Source organism: Chiloscyllium plagiosum, unplaced genomic scaffold (genome assembly GCF_037043375.1).
Source record: "Chiloscyllium plagiosum isolate Xiang-an unplaced genomic scaffold, Cpla_swu_hap1 HiC_scaffold_17, whole genome shotgun sequence".
In the NCBI taxonomy this organism is placed as follows: Eukaryota; Metazoa; Chordata; class Chondrichthyes; order Orectolobiformes; family Hemiscylliidae; genus Chiloscyllium; species Chiloscyllium plagiosum.
Genome location: NW_028270155.1, coordinates 1363647 through 1385009, shown reverse-complemented (window position 1 = coordinate 1385009; position 21363 = coordinate 1363647). Strand labels below are relative to the sequence as shown.

The 21363-nt window shown below is 44.5% G+C and overlaps 1 protein-coding gene across 7 annotated transcripts in view; it reads left to right on the top strand.

Annotated features, from left to right (window-relative positions):
* The window catches only part of acsf3 (acyl-CoA synthetase family member 3), an 87278-nt gene that overhangs the window by 25357 nt on the left and 40558 nt on the right, over positions 1-21363 (top strand). For all 7 annotated transcript variants that reach the window (XR_015759907.1, XM_087995652.1, XM_087995651.1 and 4 more), the window contains exon 6: positions 15732-15844. Coding sequence is in view for 6 of the 7 variants with exons in the window: in XM_087995652.1 (XP_087851778.1) it covers positions 15732-15844 (113 nt within the window). In the remaining variant the exon portion in view is untranslated. The remainder of the gene's footprint in view (positions 1-15731; positions 15845-21363) is intronic.

The following is a 21363-nucleotide window of genomic DNA, read 5'->3' as shown; positions in this document are numbered from 1 at the left end:
TAAACCTATGTCCCCTAGTAATTGACAGTTTTATCTTAGGAAAAAGATGCTGACTATCCATTCTATCATGTCTCTCATAATTTTGTAAACTTCTATAAGGTCACCTCTCAACCTCTGATGTTCAAATGAAAACAAACCAAGTTTGTCCAATCTCTCCTCATAGATAATACTCTCCAAACCAGGCAATATCCTGGTAAACCTTTTCTGTATTCTATCCAAAGCCTCCCCAAGCTTCTGGTTGTGTGGTGACCAGAACTGTACACAATATTCCAAATGTGGCCTAACTAATGTTCTATATCGGTGCAACATGACTTGCCAATTTTTATATTGTATGCCCCAACAAATGAAGGCAAGAATACCATACTCCTTCATAATCTACTTGTGTTGCCACTATGGACCTGTATGTTGATGCCATTTACTGCATAATTCTCTTTTGCATTTAATGTTCCAAAGTGCATCATCTCACATTTTTCTGGATTAAGCCATTTACCATTTCTTCAGCCTGTCTATATCCTGCTGTATCCTCTGGCAATCCTTCTCACTATCAACAGCTCCCTCAACCTTTGTTTCATTCACAAACGTGCTAATCAGGCCATCTACATTGACCTCCAGATCATTTATATATGTATGTTACAAACAACAGGGGTCCCTGAGGAGAACCACTGATCACTGTAGAACACCACTGGTCACAAATCTCCAGTCAGGAAAATCACCCTCCCACTGTTTAAGCCAGTTCTGAATCTATCTTACCAGTTCACTGAGGGACCTTGTCAAAGGCCTTGCTAGAGTCCATGCAGACAACATCTATCACCCTGTCCTCATCAATCATCTTTGTCACTTTCTCAAAAAACTCAATCAAGTTTGTGAGACATGACCACCCTCACATAAAGCCATGCTGCCTATTGCTAATATGTTCATATTTTTCCAAATGTGAGGAGATTCTTTCCTAAACATCTTCTCCAATGATTTCCTTACCACTGACGTAAGGTTCATTGACCTGTAATTTCTCAAATTATCCTCGTTGTCCTTCCTTAACGAAGGAATACCATTGCCTATTCTCCACTCCTCTGGGACCTCTCCTATGACTAAAGAGGATACAAAGATTTTGTACAAGTCTCCAGTATTTTCCTCCCTCACTTCCTCAGCATTCAGAGATAGATTCCATCAGGTCCTGGGGTCTTATCTACCTTGATGCTTTTCAAAATACCCAACATCATCTTTTTGCTATCACATGCCCTAGAACATCAACGTATCCCTCTCTAGATTTGGGTTGCTTTTCGCACAGGCACCCATTCCCATGTGCTCCTCGGCCCATTATCACATTATATGTTGCATTCAGCACGGTGAGTTAATTTTCTCACTTTTACTGTTATTACCTCTCATTCAGCTTTCCTTCTGTCCAGCCTGCTATCCAGTAACTCCTTGTTTACCTACCCCTTTCCTATCGCTCTCTGTTTGGGTCTGTCTCCACCTGTCTGCTCGCCTCCACATCAAACCACTACCACTTCAGCTAGCGTAAATCCTGGATTTTCCTAGCTACTTCAGCAAAGCATTTGATAAGGTTCCCCATGGGTAGGCTCATTCAGAAGGTCAGGAGGAATGGGATATAGGGGAACTTAGCTGTCTGGATACAGAATTGGCTGGCCAACAGAAGACAGCGAGTGGTAGTAGAAGGAAAATATTCTGCCTGGAAGTTAGTGGTGAGTGGTGTTCCACAGGGCTCTGTCCTTGGGCCAGTTGTAGTTTTTATTAATGACTTGGATGAGGGGATTGAAGGATGGGTCAGCAAGTTTGCAGACGACACAAAGGTTGGAGGTGTCGTTGACAGTGTAGAGGGCTGTTGTAGGCTGCAGCGGGACATTGACAGGATGCAGATTGGGCTGAGGGGTGGCAGATGGAGTTCAATCTGGATAAGTGCGAGGTGATGCATTTTGGAAGGTCGAATTTGAAAGCTGAGTACAGGATTAAGGATAGGATTCTTGGCAGTGTGGAGGAACAGAGGGATCTTGGTGTGCAGGTACATAGATCCCTTAAAATGGCCACCCAAGTGGACAGGGTTGTTAAGAAAGCATATGGTGTTTTGGCTTTCATTAACAGGGGGATTGAGTTTAAGAGTCGTGAGATCTTGTTGCAGCTCTGTAAAACTTCGGTTAGACCACACTTGGAATACTGCGTCCAGTTCTGGTAGCCCTATTATAGGAAAGATGTGGATGCTTTGGAGAGGATTCAGAGGAGGTTTACCAGGATGCTGCCTGGACTTGGGGAGGGCTTATCTTATGAAGAGAGGTTGACTGAGCTCGGAACTTTTTCATTGGAGAAAAGGAGGAGGAGAGGGGACCTAATTGAGGTATACAAGATAATGAGAGGCATAGATAGTCTCTGGCTATCGACTCTATTTCTCAGGGCAGAAATGACTAACACGAGGGGTCATAGTTTTAAGCTGGTCGGAGGAAAGTATAGAGGGGATGTCAAAGGCGGGTTCTTTACACAGAGAGTTGTGAGAGCATGGAATGCGTTGCCAGCAGCAGTTGTGGAAGCAAGGTCATTGGGGACATTTAAGAGACTACTGGACATGCATATGGTCACAGAAATTTGAGGGTGCATACATGAGGATCAGTGGTCGGCACAGCATCATGGGCTGAAGGGCCTGTTCTGTGCTGTACTGTTCTATATTCTAGTTCTGAAGAAGAGTCACCAGGCTTGAAATGTTAACTCTGCTTTCTCTCCACAGACACTACTGGACCTGCTGAGTTTTTCCAGAAATTTCTGTTTCCATTTTTGAGCAAAATAAGTAATATAGGAAATGACGGTCAGGAAATGGAAGAAAAGAGTTTAGAGAATAAACCAAAGAATACATCAGTCAAGAGTAAATTAACATAAATTGGACTCATTAGTCCGAAGTGCCTCTTCTGTACTGTATGATTCTATGGTTCTATGAAGACAAAACTGGGGAATCTATTTGAATGTGGCCATAACAAATTAAACACATTGGTAGCTCACATTTAAGTTAATAAATCTGATCTGATAACTATTACACATACATAGCTTCAGGATGACAAGGATTGGGTCTTGAATATTGAAAGATACATGACAATAAAACAAAAGGATAGTGAATTTTCGGAGTTCTCTAACTGAAAGGGAGGTGGAGGTAGAGCCCTTGACTTTTCGAGATGGCATTGCATCACAAGATCAGGATGTAGATTGAGTGAGGATGAGGAATAGCAGGAGAAAGAAGTCACTGTGGGAGTGACCTATAGGCTCCCAAACAGTGACCATAATGTGGGCTGAAGTATGCAGGAAGAATATCGATTGCTTATAATTATTGCTGACCCTTTATCACAGGTTATTTTAATTTACATAGAATCAATTGGCAATGATAGCCCGGATGAGAAATTAATAGAATGCTTTTGAGAGAGTTTCTTAGAGCAGCTCATTCCCGAACCAACCAGAGAGGTAGGTTATATGTAAAGTGACAGTTAATTAATGACCTCAAAATGAAGACACCACTTGGAAGCAGTGGCCACGATATATTTGAATTGAAAATTATTAAAAAGAATAAAAGCAAAATACTGCACTTACTGGAAATCTGAAACAAATACGATGAAAGCTGGAGAAATTCAGCAGGTCTGGCTGTATCTGTGCAGAGAGAAACAGCATGAATGTTTCAAGTGTGGTATGACTCGTGAGAACATTCTGCACCCTCTCTGAGACATCCTTGATCCTGGCACCAGGGAAACAACACACCATTCTGCTTTTTCTCTGCTGGCCACAGAAACTTCTGTCTGTACCTCGGACTACAGAATCCCCTAACACAATTGATCTCTTGGAAGCCGACATACCCCTAGTTGCATTAGAGCCAGTCTCAATACCAGAAACTTGGCTGTTCATGCTACGTTCCCCTGAGAATTCATCACCCCCTACATTTTCCAAAACAGCATACCTGTTTGAAATGGGTATATCCACAAAAGACTCCTGCTCTAGCTGCCTACCTCTCTTACCCTTCCTGGAGTTAACCCATCTATATGACTGTATCTGAGACTTTTCCCCCCTTCCTATAACTGCCATCCATCACATACTGTTGCTGTTGCAAATTCCTCATCGCTTCTATCTGTCTCTCCAATCGACCCACTCGATCTGATAAGATTCGCATCCAACAGCATTTATGGCAGATATAATCCGCAGTAACCCTTAAACTCCCACATCTGACAAGAAGTACATATCACTGCAAAGGCCATTTTTGCTCCTTCACAATCTACAGACCCAGAAAATGACACCATCTTATTCCTCTACAAACACTGCCCCAGGTTAAATTAATAGCTATGGCTTATATTTTAAGTTTAATCAAGAGACTTATCTCCAAAAACATATAATCAAGAAAGAATCTACTATACTCACTACTGCAGCCTTTCTCTTGGACAGACTTAAAACAACAATTAACTTATCTGATTCTGTGCTGTGAACGTCGCCCAACAGTTCCTCCAAGATGAGTTGTGAATTTCACTGTTTGTTAATTTTCCCAGATGCACTCCGATGCCCAGCGATACACGAATTCAAACAGCAAAGGCGGTAACTGTGCAGGTTTTCTCTCTCTCTCTCTCTCTCTCTTGCACTGTCCTCACCATGTGCTTCCTTTGTCTGCTCTTCTCCCTTTTAAACTGCTGTTGTTTTGACTTTTCTTTTCCAAAGTTCCAAAACAATGCAACAGCATATAAAATAGTAATTGTTGCTCCTGGGATTCGAGGAAATCACCTCCAACACCGAAAATACCTCAAAAAGGAGCAGCTCTTACAGCCAGAAATTTTTCCCATCCTCCATCTTAGATTACCCAGAATCCCTTATATTTCTCAAGTGTACAGGTAATGTACCTCTTGTGCCATGAGTTTGACTTTGAGCTGCAGATGGACCATGGTGCCTATTTTCCTTGCGTTGGCCTCTTAGTTAATTGTTGTCAGGCCAAGCATCCAATTAAGGATGGCAGCCTGACTCTGAAAACTGCCAGCCCAATCAGAAAACCATCAACTTTGTGGCACCATCAAGAGAGGCAGTATTTGGCTCCAAGGAGAATGCGATGGGTCCTCTGTGTTATTGTCTTGTGAATGCAGACAAGTTAGCTGGACAGGTGGACTTTGGCAATGGGAATGGGGCGCTCCGCCTAGCTGACTGCCTTCTGCTGTGAAAGGGTGGGAAATGCTTCATAGCTGACAAAATGACAATAAACTGGGATAACATCCTCAATTGGAGGAAAAGAGACACTGACAAGGGAAGACTGCATGTTCGGATTGCTGATTTTTAACTGTACTGCAAGAAAGAAGTTGAGCAGTTCGATCGCATGGATCTGGAAGAACAAATTCAGGAATATATTCTAGGAATTAGTTAGCAGCTGTGATTGGGAGTGAGGAGTCAGAAGTAGTCTTTGAAAACTGCAAAAATGCGAAAGTCACTGACTCTGTATTGGGGAAGCCATAATGTGCTTGCAGAAGGAAACTGTGAGGATTATATGTGGAAGCGTGGAAAAGGTGCAGAGGAGATTTACCAGATGTTGCCTGGCCTGGAGGGAAGGTCTCATGAGGAAAGGCTGAGAGACTTGGGTCTGTTCTCATTAGAGAGAAGAAGGCTAAGAGGGGATTTGATAGAGACATACAAGATGATCAGAGGATTAGATAGGGTAGACAGTGAAAGAAATAACAAAGAGGATTGATGAGGGCAGAGCAGTGGATGTGATCTATATGGACTTCAGTAAGGCGTTTGACAAGGTTCCCCATGGGAGACTGGTTAGCAAAGTTAGATCTCGCGGAATGCAGGGAGAACTAGCTATTTGGATACAGAACTGGCTCAAAGGTAGAAGACAGAGGGTGATGGTAGAAGGTTGTTTTTCGGACTATCGGCCTATGACCAGTGGAGTGCCACAAGGGTTGGTGCTGGGTTCACTACTTTGCGTCATTTATATAAATGATTTGGATGTGAGCAGAAGAGGTCTAGTTCGTAAGTTTGCAGATGACTCCAAGATTGGAGGTGTAGTGGACAGTGAAGAAGGATGATGACATCAGCTTGTACGAAGGGCATAGCTCCAAATTGAGGCGTCATAGATTTAAGACAGATGTCAGAGGCCGGTTTTTTACTCAGACAGTGATAAGGGCATGGAATGCCCTGCCTGCCAGTGTAGTTAACTCAGCAACATTAGGGAGATTTAAACAATCCTTGGATAAGCACATGGATGATAATGGGATCGTGTAGAGGTATGGGCTTAGATTAGTTCACAGGTCGGCGCAACATTGAGGGCTGAAGGGCCTGTTCTGTGCTGTATTGTTCTATGTTCTATGAATAGTTCCAAGAAGTATCATGCTGGACATGAAACGTTGAATCAATTTTTCTTTTCCAGACTGCCAGACCTGCTGAGTCTCTCCAGCATTCTCTGTGTATGTTTCAGTTTCAAAAGAAAATTGAAAGGGCTATTGAAGAAACTGAGCTTGTGGGGTATAGTATATTGTTGGGGGGAGCTTCCTGCATTGCTGTACATCATGCCAGTGTGTACTCGATGGGCAAAATGGTCACCTTCTGAGCTGCAAGCACGTTATCGATCTTGGAATTTCCTCTGGCTGTATTTCAGGCCTGCGAGAAGTGCACCCATCTCCAGCTCCTCTCAGACCGTGTTAGGAAACTGGAGCTGGATTAACTTCAGATCATTCGGGAGGCTGAGGAGGTGATAGAGAGGAGTTACAGGGAAGTGGTCACACCTAACTTACAGGATAAAGGTAGCTGGGCGACTGTCAGGAGAGAGAAATGGAATAGGCAGACAGTGCAGGGAGCCCCTGTGCCCGCCCCCCCTCAATAATGGACATTGAAGGGGGGGACCGACCCACCAGGGGAAAGCCACAGCGGCCGGGTTTCTGGTGCTGAGCCTGGCTCTGTGACTCAGAAGTGAAGGGGTGCGAATACGAGAGCAATAGTGACAGGAAATTCAATTGTGAGAGGAACAGACAGGAGATTCTGTGGTTGTGAGCAAGACTCCCAAATGGTGTGTTGCCTCCCAGATACCTGGGCAGGGATGTCTCAGATTGTGTCTACAGGATTCTTAAGGGGGAGGGAGAGCAGCCAGAGATTGTGGTACACATCTGTATCAATGGCATAGGTAGGGAAAAGAAGGAGGACTGAAAAGAGATTATACGGAGTTAGGTTGGAAGCGAGAAAGCAGGGCAGAGTAATAATCTCAGGATTGCTACCGGTGCCATATGTTAGTGAGGCTAGGAATAGAGAGCGGGTGCAGCTGAACATGTAACTGCATGCCTGGTGTAGGAGGGAGGGCTTCAGATATGTGCATCATTGGGATACCTTTTGGGAAGGTGGTTCCTGTACAAGATGGACGTGTTGCACCTGAACTGGAGGGGCACCAATATCCTGGGCAGGAGGTTTCCTAGAGCTCTTCGGGAGGGTTTAAACTAGATTGGCAGAGTGGGTGGGAACCTGAGCCACAGATCAGATGATGGAGTAGGTAGTTAACAGCCAGATACAGCATGCAGAGAATCTGTGAGGAGGGATAGGCATTTGATACGGCAAAGGTGCAGTCAGTGTGATGGGTTTAAATGTGTCATTTTTAATGCAATAAGTATCAGGAATAAGGGTGACAAACTCAGAGCATGGATCAGTACTTGGAACTATGATGTTGTGGCCATTACAGAGACTTGGATATCACAGGAGCAGGAATAGTTGTTGGATGTTCCAGTGTTTAGATGTTTCATAAGTAATGGGGGGGGAAGGTAAAGGAGGTGGAGGAGTGACATTGCTAATCAGGGATAGTATCACAGTTGCAGAAAGTTAGATTGTTGTGGAGTGTTTGTCTACAGAGTCAGTGTGAGTGGAAGTCAGAAACAGAAAATGAGCAGTCACTTTGGGAGTTTTCTACAGGGCCCCCAATATTAACAGAGACACGGAGTGGCAGATTTTGGAAATTTGGAGAAGTAACAGGGCTGTTGTCATAGGTGACTTTAACTTCGCTAATATTGATTGGAATTTACTTAGTTTAAATAGTTTGGGTTCAGCAGTTTTTGTCAGGTGTGTTCGGGAAGGGTTCACGACAACATATGTTGATAGGCTTACTGGAGGGGAAGCCATATTGGATTTGGTGCTTGGCAACAAACCATGCAAGATGTCAGATCTCTCGGTGGGAGAGAATTTTGGTGATAGTGATCACAATTCATGGAGAGGAATAGGAGCAGATGGTATGGGAAAGTATTGAATTGAGGGAGTGGGAATTAAAATGCTATTACACAGGAACTGGGGCGCCTCAATTGGGAACCAATGTTCTCAGGGTAATACGCAACAGAAATGTGGAGGTTGTTTAGGAAGCACCTGCTCATAGTGCTGGGCAGATTTGTCCCACTGAGGCAAGGAAGGGATGGTAGGTTGAAAGAGCCTTGGGTGACAAGGGATGTGGAACATCAAGTCAAGAGGAAGAAAGAAGCTTGCTTAAGGTTGAGGAGGCAAGGATCAGACAGGGCTCTACAGGGTTACAAGGTAACCGGGAAGGAACTGAAGAATACATTTAGGAGAGCTGGAATGGGACATGGAAAACCTTTAGCAGATAGGATTAAAGGAAAACCCTAAGGCCTTCCAGACTTATGAGTAACAAGAGGATGGCCAGAGTGAGGGTAGGGCTGATCAGGGATAGTGGAGGGAACATGCACCTGGCGTCAGAGGAAGTAGGAGAGGCCCTTAATGAATATTTTGCTTCAGTATTCACTACCGAGAGGGTCCTTGATGTTTCTGAGGACAGCGTGAAACAGGCTGTATGCTAAAACAGGATTATGTTAGGAAGGAGGCTGTGCTGAAAAATTGGAGAAACATAAGCATAGATAAATACCCTGGGCCATATGGGATACATCCTAGGTCACTACAGGAAACAAGGGCAGAGATTCTGTTCCTTTGGCAATGATCTTTGCGATCTCACTGTCCACTGGAGTAGTACCAGATGATTGGAGGGTGGCAAATGTTATTCCCTTGTTCAAGAAAAGAAAGAGGGATTATAAACCAGTCAGTCTTGTGTTGGTGGTGGGCAAAGTATTGGAGAGGATTCTGAGAGACAGGATTTATGATTATTTAGAAAGCTTAGTTTGATTAGAGATTGTCAGCATGGCTATGTAAAGGGCAGGTCATGTCTCTCAAGTCTTATTGAATTATTTGAGGATGTGACAAAACACGTTGATGAAGATAGAGCAGTGGATGTGGTGTATATGGGTTTTTGCAAGGCATTTGATAAGATTCCCCATGGTAGGCTGTTTCAGAAAGTAAGGAGGCATGGGATACAGGGAAATGTGCCTGTCTGGATACAGAATTTGCTGGCACATAGGAGACAGAGGGTGGTGGTAGATGGAAAGTATTCCGCCTGGAGCTCAGTGACCGACGGTGTTCCTCAGGGATCTGTTCTGAGACTTCTGCTCTTTGTGATTTTTATAAATGACTGGGTGGGTTAGTAAGTTTGCTGATGACACGAAGGTTAGTGGAGTTGTGGATTGTGTGGAGGGCTGTTGTACGTTGCGACAGGACATTGACAGGATGCAGAGCTGGGCTGATAAGTGGCAGATGGAGTTCAACCTGGAAAAGTGTGAAGTGATTCATTTTGGAAGGTTGAATTTGAATGCAGAATACAGGTTAAAGGCAGGACTCCTGGCAGTGTGGAGGAACAGAGGGATCCTGAGGTCCCTAAAGTTGCCACCCGGGTTGACAGGGTTGTTAAGAAGGCATATGGTGTGTTGGTTTTCATTAGCAGGGGGATTGAGTTTAAGAGCCATGAGGTTATGCTGTAGCTCTATAGTGCCCTGGTTAGACCACACTTGGAATATTGTGTTCAGTTCTGGTTGCCTCCTTTATAGGACGGATGTGCAGAGGAGGTTTACTAGGATGCTGCCTGGACTGGAGGGCATGTCTTATGAAGAGAGGTTGAGGGAGCCAGGGCTTTTCTCATTGGAGTGAAGAAGGATGAGAGGTGACTTGATAGAGGTGTACAAGATGATGAAAGGCATAAGTAGAGTGGACAGCCAGAGACTTTTTCCCAGGGCAGAAATGCCTATCACAAAGTTGCATAATTTTAAGGTAATTGGAGGAAGATTTAAGGAGATGTCAGAGGTAGGTTCTTTACTCAGAGAGTGGTGGGTGCATGGAATGCACTGTTAGTAGTAATAGTAGAGTTAGATACATTAGGGACATTTAAGCAACTCTTGAATAGGTATACGGAAGTTAGTACAATGAAGAGTATGTTCATTGGTCTGATGTTAGAGTAAGATTAAAGGTCAGCGCAACATCGAGAGCCGAGGGGCCTGTACTGTCTGTGTTCTATAAAGGGTGGTAGAATAGGATTTTAACAACGGTTTTCGCTCTCTATTATATCTCAGCTGAATATTTACTTGGGTTTTTCTTGTATCTTAGAAAACTGCTGTAAATATCATTCCAAATGCCTAATGTATCTAAAAGGGTAGTATATATGGGTTCACATCTATTATACCTTAAGATGGATTATTTAAATGGTGTTCTCACTGCTTTTATTAATCTCTGGCATTATAAGGGTTTTTTCTTATTTATCTTGGAATGTATGGGTGTTCTCAATGCTTTTTGTATCTCTTGCAATGTGCTATCATTCCCACCCCTACAACCTTTGTTGGCAATGCATTCCAGGTGCCCACCACCCTCTGTGTAAAGAACCTTTCACATATATCTTCCCTAAGCTTTTCCCCTCTCACTTTGAACTCGTGACCCCTAGTAATTGAGTCCTCCACTCTGGGGGAAAAAGTTTGTTGCTATCCATCCTATCTACATCTCTCATGATTTTATAGGCCTCAGTCAGCACCCCCCCCCCCCCCCCCCCAACTTCCTCCTTTCCAATGAAAATAATCCTAATCTACTCAACCTTTCCTCATAGCTAGCACCCTCCATACCAGGCAATATCCTGGTGAACCTCCTTTGCACCCTCTCCAAAGCATCCACATCCTTTTGGTAACATGGCAACCAGAACTGTAGGCAGTATTCCAACTGTAGCTGAACCAAAGTCTGCTATAGCTGTGACATGACCTGCCAACTGCTGTACTCAATACCCCGACCAATGAAGGAAAGCATGCCATATGCCTCCTTGACCACTTTATTGACCTACATTGCCACCTTCTGGGAACAATGGAGCTGAACACCCAGATCTCCCTGTACATCAGTTTTCCTCAGGACTACTCCATTTATTGTATAGTTTGTTCTGGAAATGTGTCTTCCAAAATGCATCACTTCATATTTGTCTGGATTGAACTCCATCTGCCATTTCTCTGCCCAACTCTCCAATCTATCTATATTCTGCTGCATTCTCTGACAGTCCCCTTCACTGTCTGCTACTCCACCAATCCTCGTGTCATCTGCAAACTTGCTAATGAACCTACATCTTCTTCCAAATCATTTATATATTTCACAAGCAACAGTGGTCCCAGCATGGATCCCTGTGGGACATCACTGGTCACAGGTCTCCATTTTGAGAAGCTCCCTTTCACTGCTACTCTGTCTCCTGCTGCCCAACCAGTTCTCTATCCATCTAGCTGGAACACCCTGGACCCCATGCAACTTCACCTTCTTCATCAGCCCACCATGGGCAACCTTATCAAATGCCTTACTAAATAAAGTCCATGTATATGACATCTACATCCCTTCCCTCATCAATCAACTTTGTCACCTCTTCAAAGAATTCTATTAGGTTTGTAAGACATGACTTTCCCTGCAAAAAAACATGCTGCCTATCACTGATAAGCCCATTTTCTTCCAAATGGGTATATATCCTATCCCTTAGTATTTTCTCCAGTAGCTTCCCTCTCACCGACATCAGGCTTACATGTCTGTAATTATCTGGATTATCCCTGCTACCTTTCTTAAACAAGGGGACAACATTAGCAATTCTCCAGTCCTCTGGGACCTACTCTGTTTTCAAGGATGCTGCAAAGGTATCTGTTAAAGCCCCAGCTATCTCTTCTCTCGCTTCCCTCAGGAACCTGTGGTAGATTTCATCCGGTCCTGGGGACTTGTCCTCCTTCATGCCTTTTAGAATACACACTTCCTCCCTTATGCTGACTTGCCCTAGAGTAATCAAAGATCTATCCATAACCTCAACGTCCATCATGTCCCTCTCCTTGGTGAATACCGATGTAAAGTACTCATTAAGAATCTTACCCACGTGTATCTTGAGTGGGCCAACACTTTCCCTCCTTACCTTCTTGCTCCTTATATACGAATAAAAGACCTTGGAGTTTTCCTTAACACTGCTCGCTAAGGATATCTCATGACCTCTTTTAGCCCTCTTAATTCCTCGTTTCAGATTGGCCCTACATTCCCGATGTTCTTCCAAAGTTTTGTTTGACTTCAGTCACCTAGACCTTATGTACACATCCTTTTTCATCTTGGCTCGTCTCATAATTTCACCTGTCATCCATGTTTCCCTAATCTCGCCATTTCTATTCCTCATTTTCACAGGAACATATTTCTCCTGAACTCTAACAAACCTCTCTTTAAAAACCTCCCACTTATCGAATGTGGATTTCCCTTCAAACAGTTCCTCCCAATCCATGTTCCCCAACTCCTGCCGAATTTTGCCATAGTTGGCTTTCCCCCAATTTAACACTTTATTTCGGACCACTCTCATCTTTGTCCATGAGAATTCTAAAACTTATGGAATGGTGATCACTATTCCCAAAGCAATCCCCCACTGAAACTTCAACCACCTTGCTGGGTTCATTCCCCAACACCAGGTCCAGTATGGATGGTTGGACTATTTACATACTGCTCTAGAAAACCCTCCTGGATGCTCCTTATAAATACTGCTCCATCGAGACCTCGAACACGAAGTGAATCCCAGTCAATGTTGGGGAAATTAAAATCTCCTGTAGCTCCTACATCTTTCTATGATCTCTTGCATATTTTTACCTCTGTCTCTGCACTGCCAGTAGTGGTGGTAGAGTTAGATACATTCGGGACATTTAAGCAACTCTTGAATAGATATACGGAAGTTAGTACAATGAAGAGTATGTTCATTAGTCTGGTCTTAGAGTAAGATTAAAGGTCAGCGCAACATCGAGAGCCGAGGGGCCTGTACTGCCTGTGTTCTATAAAGGGTGGTAGAATGAGATTTTAACAATGGTTTTTGCTCTCTATTATATCTCAGCTTAATATTTACTTGGGCTCAAAGTTTGGGTGAAGATTTGTAGCTCGGGTGCTCGTTGTTGTGGTTCTGTTCGCCGAGCTGGAAATTTTTGTTGCTAACGTTTCGTCCCCTGTCTAGGTGACATCCTCAGTGCTTGGGAGCCTCCTGTGAAGCGCTTCTGTGGTGTTTCCTCCGGCATTTATAGTGACCTGTCCCTGCCGCTTCCGGCTGTCAGTTTCAGCTGTCCGCTGTAGTGGCCGGTAGATTGGATCCAGGTCGATGTGTTTGTTGATGGAGTTTGTGGATGAGTGCCATGCTTCTAGGAATTCCCTGGCTGTTCTTTGTTTGGCTTGCCCTATAATGGTAGTGTTGTCCCAGTCAAATTCATGTTGCTTGTCGTCTGTGTGTGTGGCTACTAGGGATAGCTGGTCGTGGCATTTCGTGGCTAGTTGATGTTCATGGATGAGGATCGTTAGCTGTCTTCCTGTTTGTCCTATATAGTGTTTTGTGTAGTCCTTGCATGGGATTTTGTACACTACATTGGTTTTGCTCATGCTGAGTATCGGTTCCTTCGTTCTGGTGAGTTGTTGTCTGAGGGTGGCTGTTGGTTTGTGTGCTGTTATAAGTCCTAGTGGTCGCAGTAGTCTGGCTGTCAGTTCTGAAATGCTCCTGATGTATGGTAGTGTGGCTAGTCCTTTGGGTTGCGGCATGTCCTCGTTCCATTGTCTTTCTCTTAGGCATCTGTTGATGAAATTGCGCAGGTATCCGTTTTTGGCGAATACCTTGTACAGGTGTTCCTCTTCCTCTTTTTGCAGTTCTGGTGTACTGCAGTGTGTTGTGGCCCTTTTGAATAGTGTCTTGATGCAACTTCGTTTGTGTGTGTTGGGGTGGTTGCTTTCATAGTTCAGGACTTGGTCTGTGTGTGGCTTTCCTGTGTACCTTTGTGGTGAATTCTACCTTTGGTGTTCTCTGTACCATCACGTCTAGGAATGGGAGTTGGTTGTCCTTTTCTTCTTCTCTCGTGAATCGGATTCCTGTGAGTGTGGCGTTGATGATCCGGTGTGTTTTCTCAACAACCAGATATACGAACAAATCAATGGAAAACCCATGGGCTCACCGATCTCTGGACTCATAGCAGAAGCAGTTATGCAAAGGTTAGAACAAACAGTCTTACCACAAATTCAACCCAAACTCTGGGTCAGATATGTTGATGACATCTTTGTAATCATTAATACACAGAAATAGAGAAAACACACCGGATCATCAACGCCACACTCACAGGAATCCGATTCACGAGAAAAGAAGAAAAGGACAACCAACTCCCATTCCGAGACGTGATGGTACAGAGAACACCGAACGGAGAATTCAACACAAAGGTATACAGGAAAGCCACACACACAGACCAAGTCCTGAACTATGAAAGCAACCACCCCAACACACACAAACGAAGTTGCATCAAGACACTATTCAAAAGGGCCACAACACACTGCAGTACACCAGAACTGCAAAAAGAGGAAGAGGAACACCTCTACAATGTATTCGCCAAAAACGGATACCTGCGCAATTTCATCAACAGATGCCTAAGAGAAAGACAACGGAACGAGGACATGCCGCAACCCAAAGGACTAGCCACACTACCATACATCAGGAGCATTTCAGAACTGACAGCCAGACTACTGCGACCACTAGGACTTATAACAGCACACAAACCAACAGCCACCCTCAGACAACAACTTACCAGAACGAAGGACCCGATACCCAGCATGAGCAAAACCAATGTAGTGTACAAAATCCCATGCAAGGACTGCACAAAACACTATATAGGACAAACAGGAAGACAGCTAACGATCCGCATCCATGAACATCAACTAGCCACGAAATGCCACGACCAGCTATCCTTAGTAGCCACACACGCAGACGACAAGCAACATGAATTTGACTGGGGCAACACTACCATTATAGGGCAAGCCAAACAAAGAACAGCCAGGGAATTCCTAGAAGCATGGCACTCATCCACAAACTCCATCAACAAACACATCGACCTGGACCCAATATACCGGCCACTACAGCGGACAGCTGAAACTGACAACCGGAAGCGGCAGGGACAGGCCACTATAAATGCCGGAGGAAACACCACAGAAGCGCTTCACAGGAGGCTCCCAAGCACTGAGGATGTCACCTTGACAGGGGACAAAACGTTTGCAACAAAAATTTCCAGCTCGGCGAACAGAACCACGACATTTACTTGGGCTTTTCTTGTATCTTGGAATGATATTTACAGCAGTTTTCTAACTGCCTAATGTATCTAAAAGGGTGTTATATATGGGTTTATACCTATTATGTCTTGAGATGGAGTATTTAGATAGTGTTCTCACTGCTTTTATTAATCTCTGGCATTACAAGGGTTTTTTTATATATCTCTGAATGTATGGGTATTCTCAATGCTTTTTTTCATCTCTTGCAATGTGGTATTTAAGGGGGGTCTCATCGTCAATTGTTTTGGCAGGATGTTATTGTCAAGAGGGGTAACTGGGAATTCTCAGTATCCCTTCTATCACAGTGTTTGCTTTGAATTTAGGAGCTGTTGGGACCCCATTGCCTGGAATGGAGGTGCGCATTGTGATGGAGAACCCTACAAGGAATCAATCTTCCTACAATGTCATTGCTGAGGGGAACAGTAGAGAAACTAAGGTGAGGACAGTACAAGCTGGCAGTCAGGCTATGAGGTACACGTATGGTGTGTACAAGTTGGTAAATGTTGTCATTTTTCCAGTTTTGTCAGAGCCATTTCATCTTATGGATGTTTAAAATTTGATGGTCCTAACTAATATGTATATTTTCATATATGCTCAGTAAATCTGTCACTATATAGTACACTGTGTCGTGTATCCAGTGATGACCGGATTGGGGATTTGGTTTTTGTTATGGTGCATTTACACAGAATTATAGAGAATCTGCTTTGCAGAATTGGGCCCATTTGACCCAACTGATCTCTGAAACCTTTACTCTCCAAATTCATTTAACACTGTGTGCAGAAAAGGTTTCTGCTGAATTTTCCACTGAATTTATTATTTGGTATCTTATGTACATGACGTCTATTTTTGGACTGTCCTACAAGTGGAAGTGTATTCTCTACATCTACCCAGTCAAACCTTCGAGATTTCTTTCCAGTGATCACTCAGCATCCTTTTCTTTTTGGAAGAAAGAGCCCTCCTATTTAATCCTTCTGATATTTACACATCATAAGTTCTGATTTTTTTTTACCTTTCCATGTTCTATGTATTTTCCAATCATAGTAATGTAAAATAAAGAAGGAAACCATTTAGTATTTTAGAAGAATAATCCAGTTAGTCCCATTGTCTTTTATAACAAGACCACCATACCTGAGCCCAGTCCTCAAACTCTGCTTTTCAATTCTCCCGCTCCAGAAATTTGTTAGGCTTGTTAACCTACTTTGTAGAGTTTCTATATCTATACCCCTAGATTCTCTTGCTGCTGTAACCTATTTAGATTCTTATCGAAGCAGTATGTGGCTCCATGTTCTGCTTCCGACCTAAATTCTTCAATACAGTACAATTTAATACAGCACAGGAACAGGCCACCAAGGCTGCACCGACTCTAATCCTTATTTCAATCTGCTGCTTGCTACCCATACGCGGTTTATATGCCTCCGTGTGCCTTCCATTCATGTCTATGAAGATACGTGTTACACATTGCTGATGTGCTTGCTTCCAAAACCTCTGCTGGCAGTGTGTTCCAGGCACCCACCACCCTCTGTGTGAAAACTTATCCCAGCACTTCTCCCCGAAACTTCCCTCCCCCTCACCTTGAACCTGTGCCCTCTTGTAGTTGATCCTTCAACCCTGGGAAAAGCCTCTGACTATCCACCTTATCTATGCCCTTCAATTTTGTAGACCTCTATCAGATTGCCCCTCAGCCTCCGTCTTTCCAGTGAAAACAATCTGAATTTATGCACCCTGTCCTCATACCTAAAACACACTCGACATTCTGGTAAACCTTCTCTGCACCCTTTCCAAAGCATCCATGTCCTTCTGGTGGTGTTGTGACCAAAATCACAATATTCCAAATATGGCCAAACTAAAGTTTTGTACAGCTGTAACATAACTTGTCAACTTTCATATCTGATGCCCCGGCCAATGAAGACAACTTTGCTGTATGCCTTCGTGACCACCTGATCCACCTGTGCTGCCACTCGGGGATCTGTGGACCTGTACACCTAGATTACTGGGCACTTAGTTATTTTGAAATTCATTTGCATGTGTTTTAATATTGTCATGTATTTTTCCCCAGTATTAGCAGTGCCCTCCTTCCCTACCCCATTTGATGTTATCCACAAATTTTGTTATTGCACAACAGCTACCTGTTTATTTCGGCCCTTTATTGCAATTACAAGCCAAAGTTGGGTGACATTCCTATTGTCTTCAGTTACAGTTGGAGTGGAAGAAGAGGCGCTCAAGTGCCAAACATTGAGCTTGTTATCGTCAAGTAAAAGGTGGAGAAATAGACTGTAATTTTAAATAATTGGGCTGTTTTATAAGAATAATAGAGTTGTGAATGCATGGAATGTGTTGCCAGTGGTGGTGGTGGAAGCAGAGTCATTAGGGACATTTAAGCGACTGCTGGATGTGCACATGGACAGCAGTGAGTTGAGGGGTGTGTTGGTTAGATTCTTTTATTTTAGATTAGGAATAATCCTCGGCACAACTTTGCGGGCCGAAGGACCTTTATCTGTGCTGTACTTTTCTATATTCTATGTTAATCTCTCTAAGATCACCCCTCAATCTCTAATACTTTAGGGAAAACAGCCCTAGCCTATTCAGCCTCTCCCGAAAGCTCAAACCCTCCAACCCTGGTAACATCCTTGTAAATCTTGTTTGAACACTTTCAAGTTTCAAAACAACTTTCCTAAAGCAGGGAGACCAGAATTGCACACACAATTGTAGAAGTGGCCTCCACAATGTTCTGTATAGCTGTAACATGATCTCTCAACTCCTATACTTGATGCACTAACCAATAAGGCAAGCAAACTAAATGCCTTCTTCACTATACAGTCTACCTGTGACCCAACTTTCAAGGAACCATGAACCTGCACTCCAAGGTCTCTTTACTCAGCAACACTCCCCAGGACCTTACTATTAAGTGTATAAGTCCTGCCCTGATTTGCCTTCCCAAAATGTAGCACCTCATATTTATCTGAATTAAACTCCATCTGCCACTTCTCAGCCCATTGGCCCATCTGATCATGGTCCCGTTGTAATCTGAGCTGAAAATGTGTTGCTGGAAAAGCGCAGCAGGTCAGGCAGCATCCAAAGAGCAGGAAAATCGACGTTTCGGGCATGAGCCCTTCTTCAGGAATGAGGAGAGTGTGCCAAGCAGGCTAAGATAAAAGGTAGGGAGGAGGGACTTGGGGGAGTGGCGTTCGAAATGCAATAGGTGGAAGGAGGTTAAGGTGAGGGTGATAGGCCGGAGTGGGGGTGGGGACAGAGAGGTCAGGAAGAAGATTGCAGGTTAGGAAGGTGGCGCTGAGTTCGTGGGTGGGGACTGAGACAAGGTGGGGGGAAGGGGAAATGAGGAAACTGGAGAAATCTGAGTTCATCCCTTGTGGTTGGAGGGTTCCTAGGCAGAAGATGAGGCGCTCTTCCTCCAGCTGTCGTGTTGCTATGGTCTGGCGATGGAGGAGTCCAAAGACCTGCATGTCCTTGGTGGAGTGGGAGGGGGAGTTGAAGTGTTGAGCCATGGGGTGGTTGGGTTGGTCAGTCTGGGTGTCCCAGAGGTGTTCTCTGAAACGTTCCGCTAGTAGGCGGCCTGTCTCCCCAATATAGAGGAGGCCACATCGGGTGCAGCGGATGCAGTAAATGATGTGTTTGGAGGTGCAGGTGAATTTGTGGCAGATATGGAAGGATCCCTTGGGGACTTGGGGGGAGGTGTGGGCGCATGTTTTGCATTTCTTGCGGTTGCAGGGGAAGGTGCCGGGAGTGGAGGTTGGGTTGGTGGGGGGATGTGGACCTGACAAGGGAGTCACGGAGGGAGTGGTCTTTTCGGAACGCTGATAGGGGAAGGGAGGGAAATATATCCCTGGTGGTGGGGTCTGTTTGGAGGTGGTGGAAATGACAATGGATGATACGATGTATATGGAGGTTGGTGGGGTGGTAGGTGAGGACCAGTGGGGTTCTGTCCTGGTGGCGATTGGAGGGGCGGGGTTCAAGGGCGGAGGAGCGGGAAGTGGAGGAGATGCAGTGGAGAGCATTGTCGATCATGTCTGGGGGGAAATTGCGGTCTTTGAAGAAGGAGGCCGTCTGGGTTGTTCGGTATTGGAACTGGTCCTCCTGGGAGCAGCTGCGGCGGAGACAAAGGAATTGGGATTATGGGATGGTGTTTTTACAGGGGGCAAGGTGGGAGGAGGTGTAGTCTAGGTAGCTGTGGGAGTTGGTCGGTTTACAGTAAATGTCCATGTTGATTCAGTCGTCCGCGATAGAAATGGAGAGGTCGAGGAAGGGGAGGGAGGAGTCTGAGACGATCCAGGTGAATTTGAGGTCGGGGTGGAAGGTGTTGGTAAAGTGGATGAACTGTTCAACCTCCTCGTGGGAGCACCAGGCAGCACTGATACAGTCATCCGGTTGTAATCTGAGGTAACCACCTTCGCTGTTCACTACACCTCCAATTTTGGTGTAATCTGCAAACTTAATAACCATATCTCCTATGTTCACTTCCAATCATTTGTATAAATGATGAAAAGCAGTGGATCCAGCACCGATCCTTGTGGAACTCCACTGGTCACAGGCCTCCAGTCTGAAAAACAATCCTCCACCATCACTCTCTGTCTTCTACTTTCAAGCCAATTCTGTGTCCAAATGGCTAGTTCTGTCTCTATTCCATATGGTCTGACCTTGCTAACCAGTCTACCATGAGAACCTTGTCAAACACCTTACTGAAGTCCATATAGATCATGTCCACCGCTCTGCATTCATCAGTCCTCTTCGTTACTTCTTCAAAAAACTCAATTAGGTTAGTGAGACATGATTTCCCATGCACAAACCCATGTTGACTATCCCTAATCAGTCCTTGTACTTCCAAATACATGTAAATCATGTCCCTCAAGACTCTTGCCCATCAGCAATGCTAGGCTCACTAGTCTATAGTTCCGTGGTGTTTTCTTACCACCTTCCTTAAATAGTGGCACCACCTTAGCTAACCTCCAGTCTTCCTGCACCTCACCTGTGGTTATCGATGATACAAATATCTCAGCAAGGGGACCCAGCAATCCCTGCCCTCACTTTCCAGAGTTTTAGGATACACCAGCTCATGTACCAGGGATTTATCCACTTCATGCATTTTAAGACGTCCAGCACCACCATCTCTATAATATGCTGTCTAAAGAGACTGGTGAATTTCTGCAATGCATCTTATAGATTGTACACACTGTTGCCACTGAGTTTTGGTGGTAGGAGGAGTGAACATTTGTGGACACAATGCCAATCAAGTTGGTTGCTTTGTATTGGATGATGGGGTGTCAAGCTTCTTGACTGTTTTTGGATCTGTATCCACCAGGCAAGAGGGGAGTATTCCACCACACTCCTGATTTGTGCTTTTTTGATGACGGTAGGCTTTGGGGAGACAGGAAGTTAATTAGTCACTGATTATTAGTCTTTCACCTACTCTTGTAACAGTATTCGTATGACTAGTACGCTTGAGTTTATAGTCAATGGTAACCCCTAGAATGTTGACAGTAGGGTATTCAGTGATGGTGATACCATTGAGTGTTGGGAAATGTTCATTGCCTGGCATTTGTGACATGTGAATGTTGCTTGTCATTTGTCAGCCAAGCCTGGATCTTGGCCAGATCTTGATGCATTTGAACACAGACTGCTTCAGTATCTGAGGAGTCACGAATGGTGCTGAACATTGTGCCATCATCTGCAAACATCCCCACTTCTGACCTTCTGATGGACGGAAGGTCATTGTTGAAGCAGCTGAAGATGATTGGGCCTAGGACACTACCCTGAGGAATTCCTACAGAGATGACCTGGAGCTGAAATAACTGATCTCCAATAACCTCAACCATCTTCCTACGTGCCAAGTATGACTCCAACAAGCAGAGAGTTGCCCCCGATACCCATTGATTCCAGTTTTGCTCGGGGTCCTTGATGCCACACTTGGTCAAATGCGGCCTTGATGTGAAGGGCAGTCAC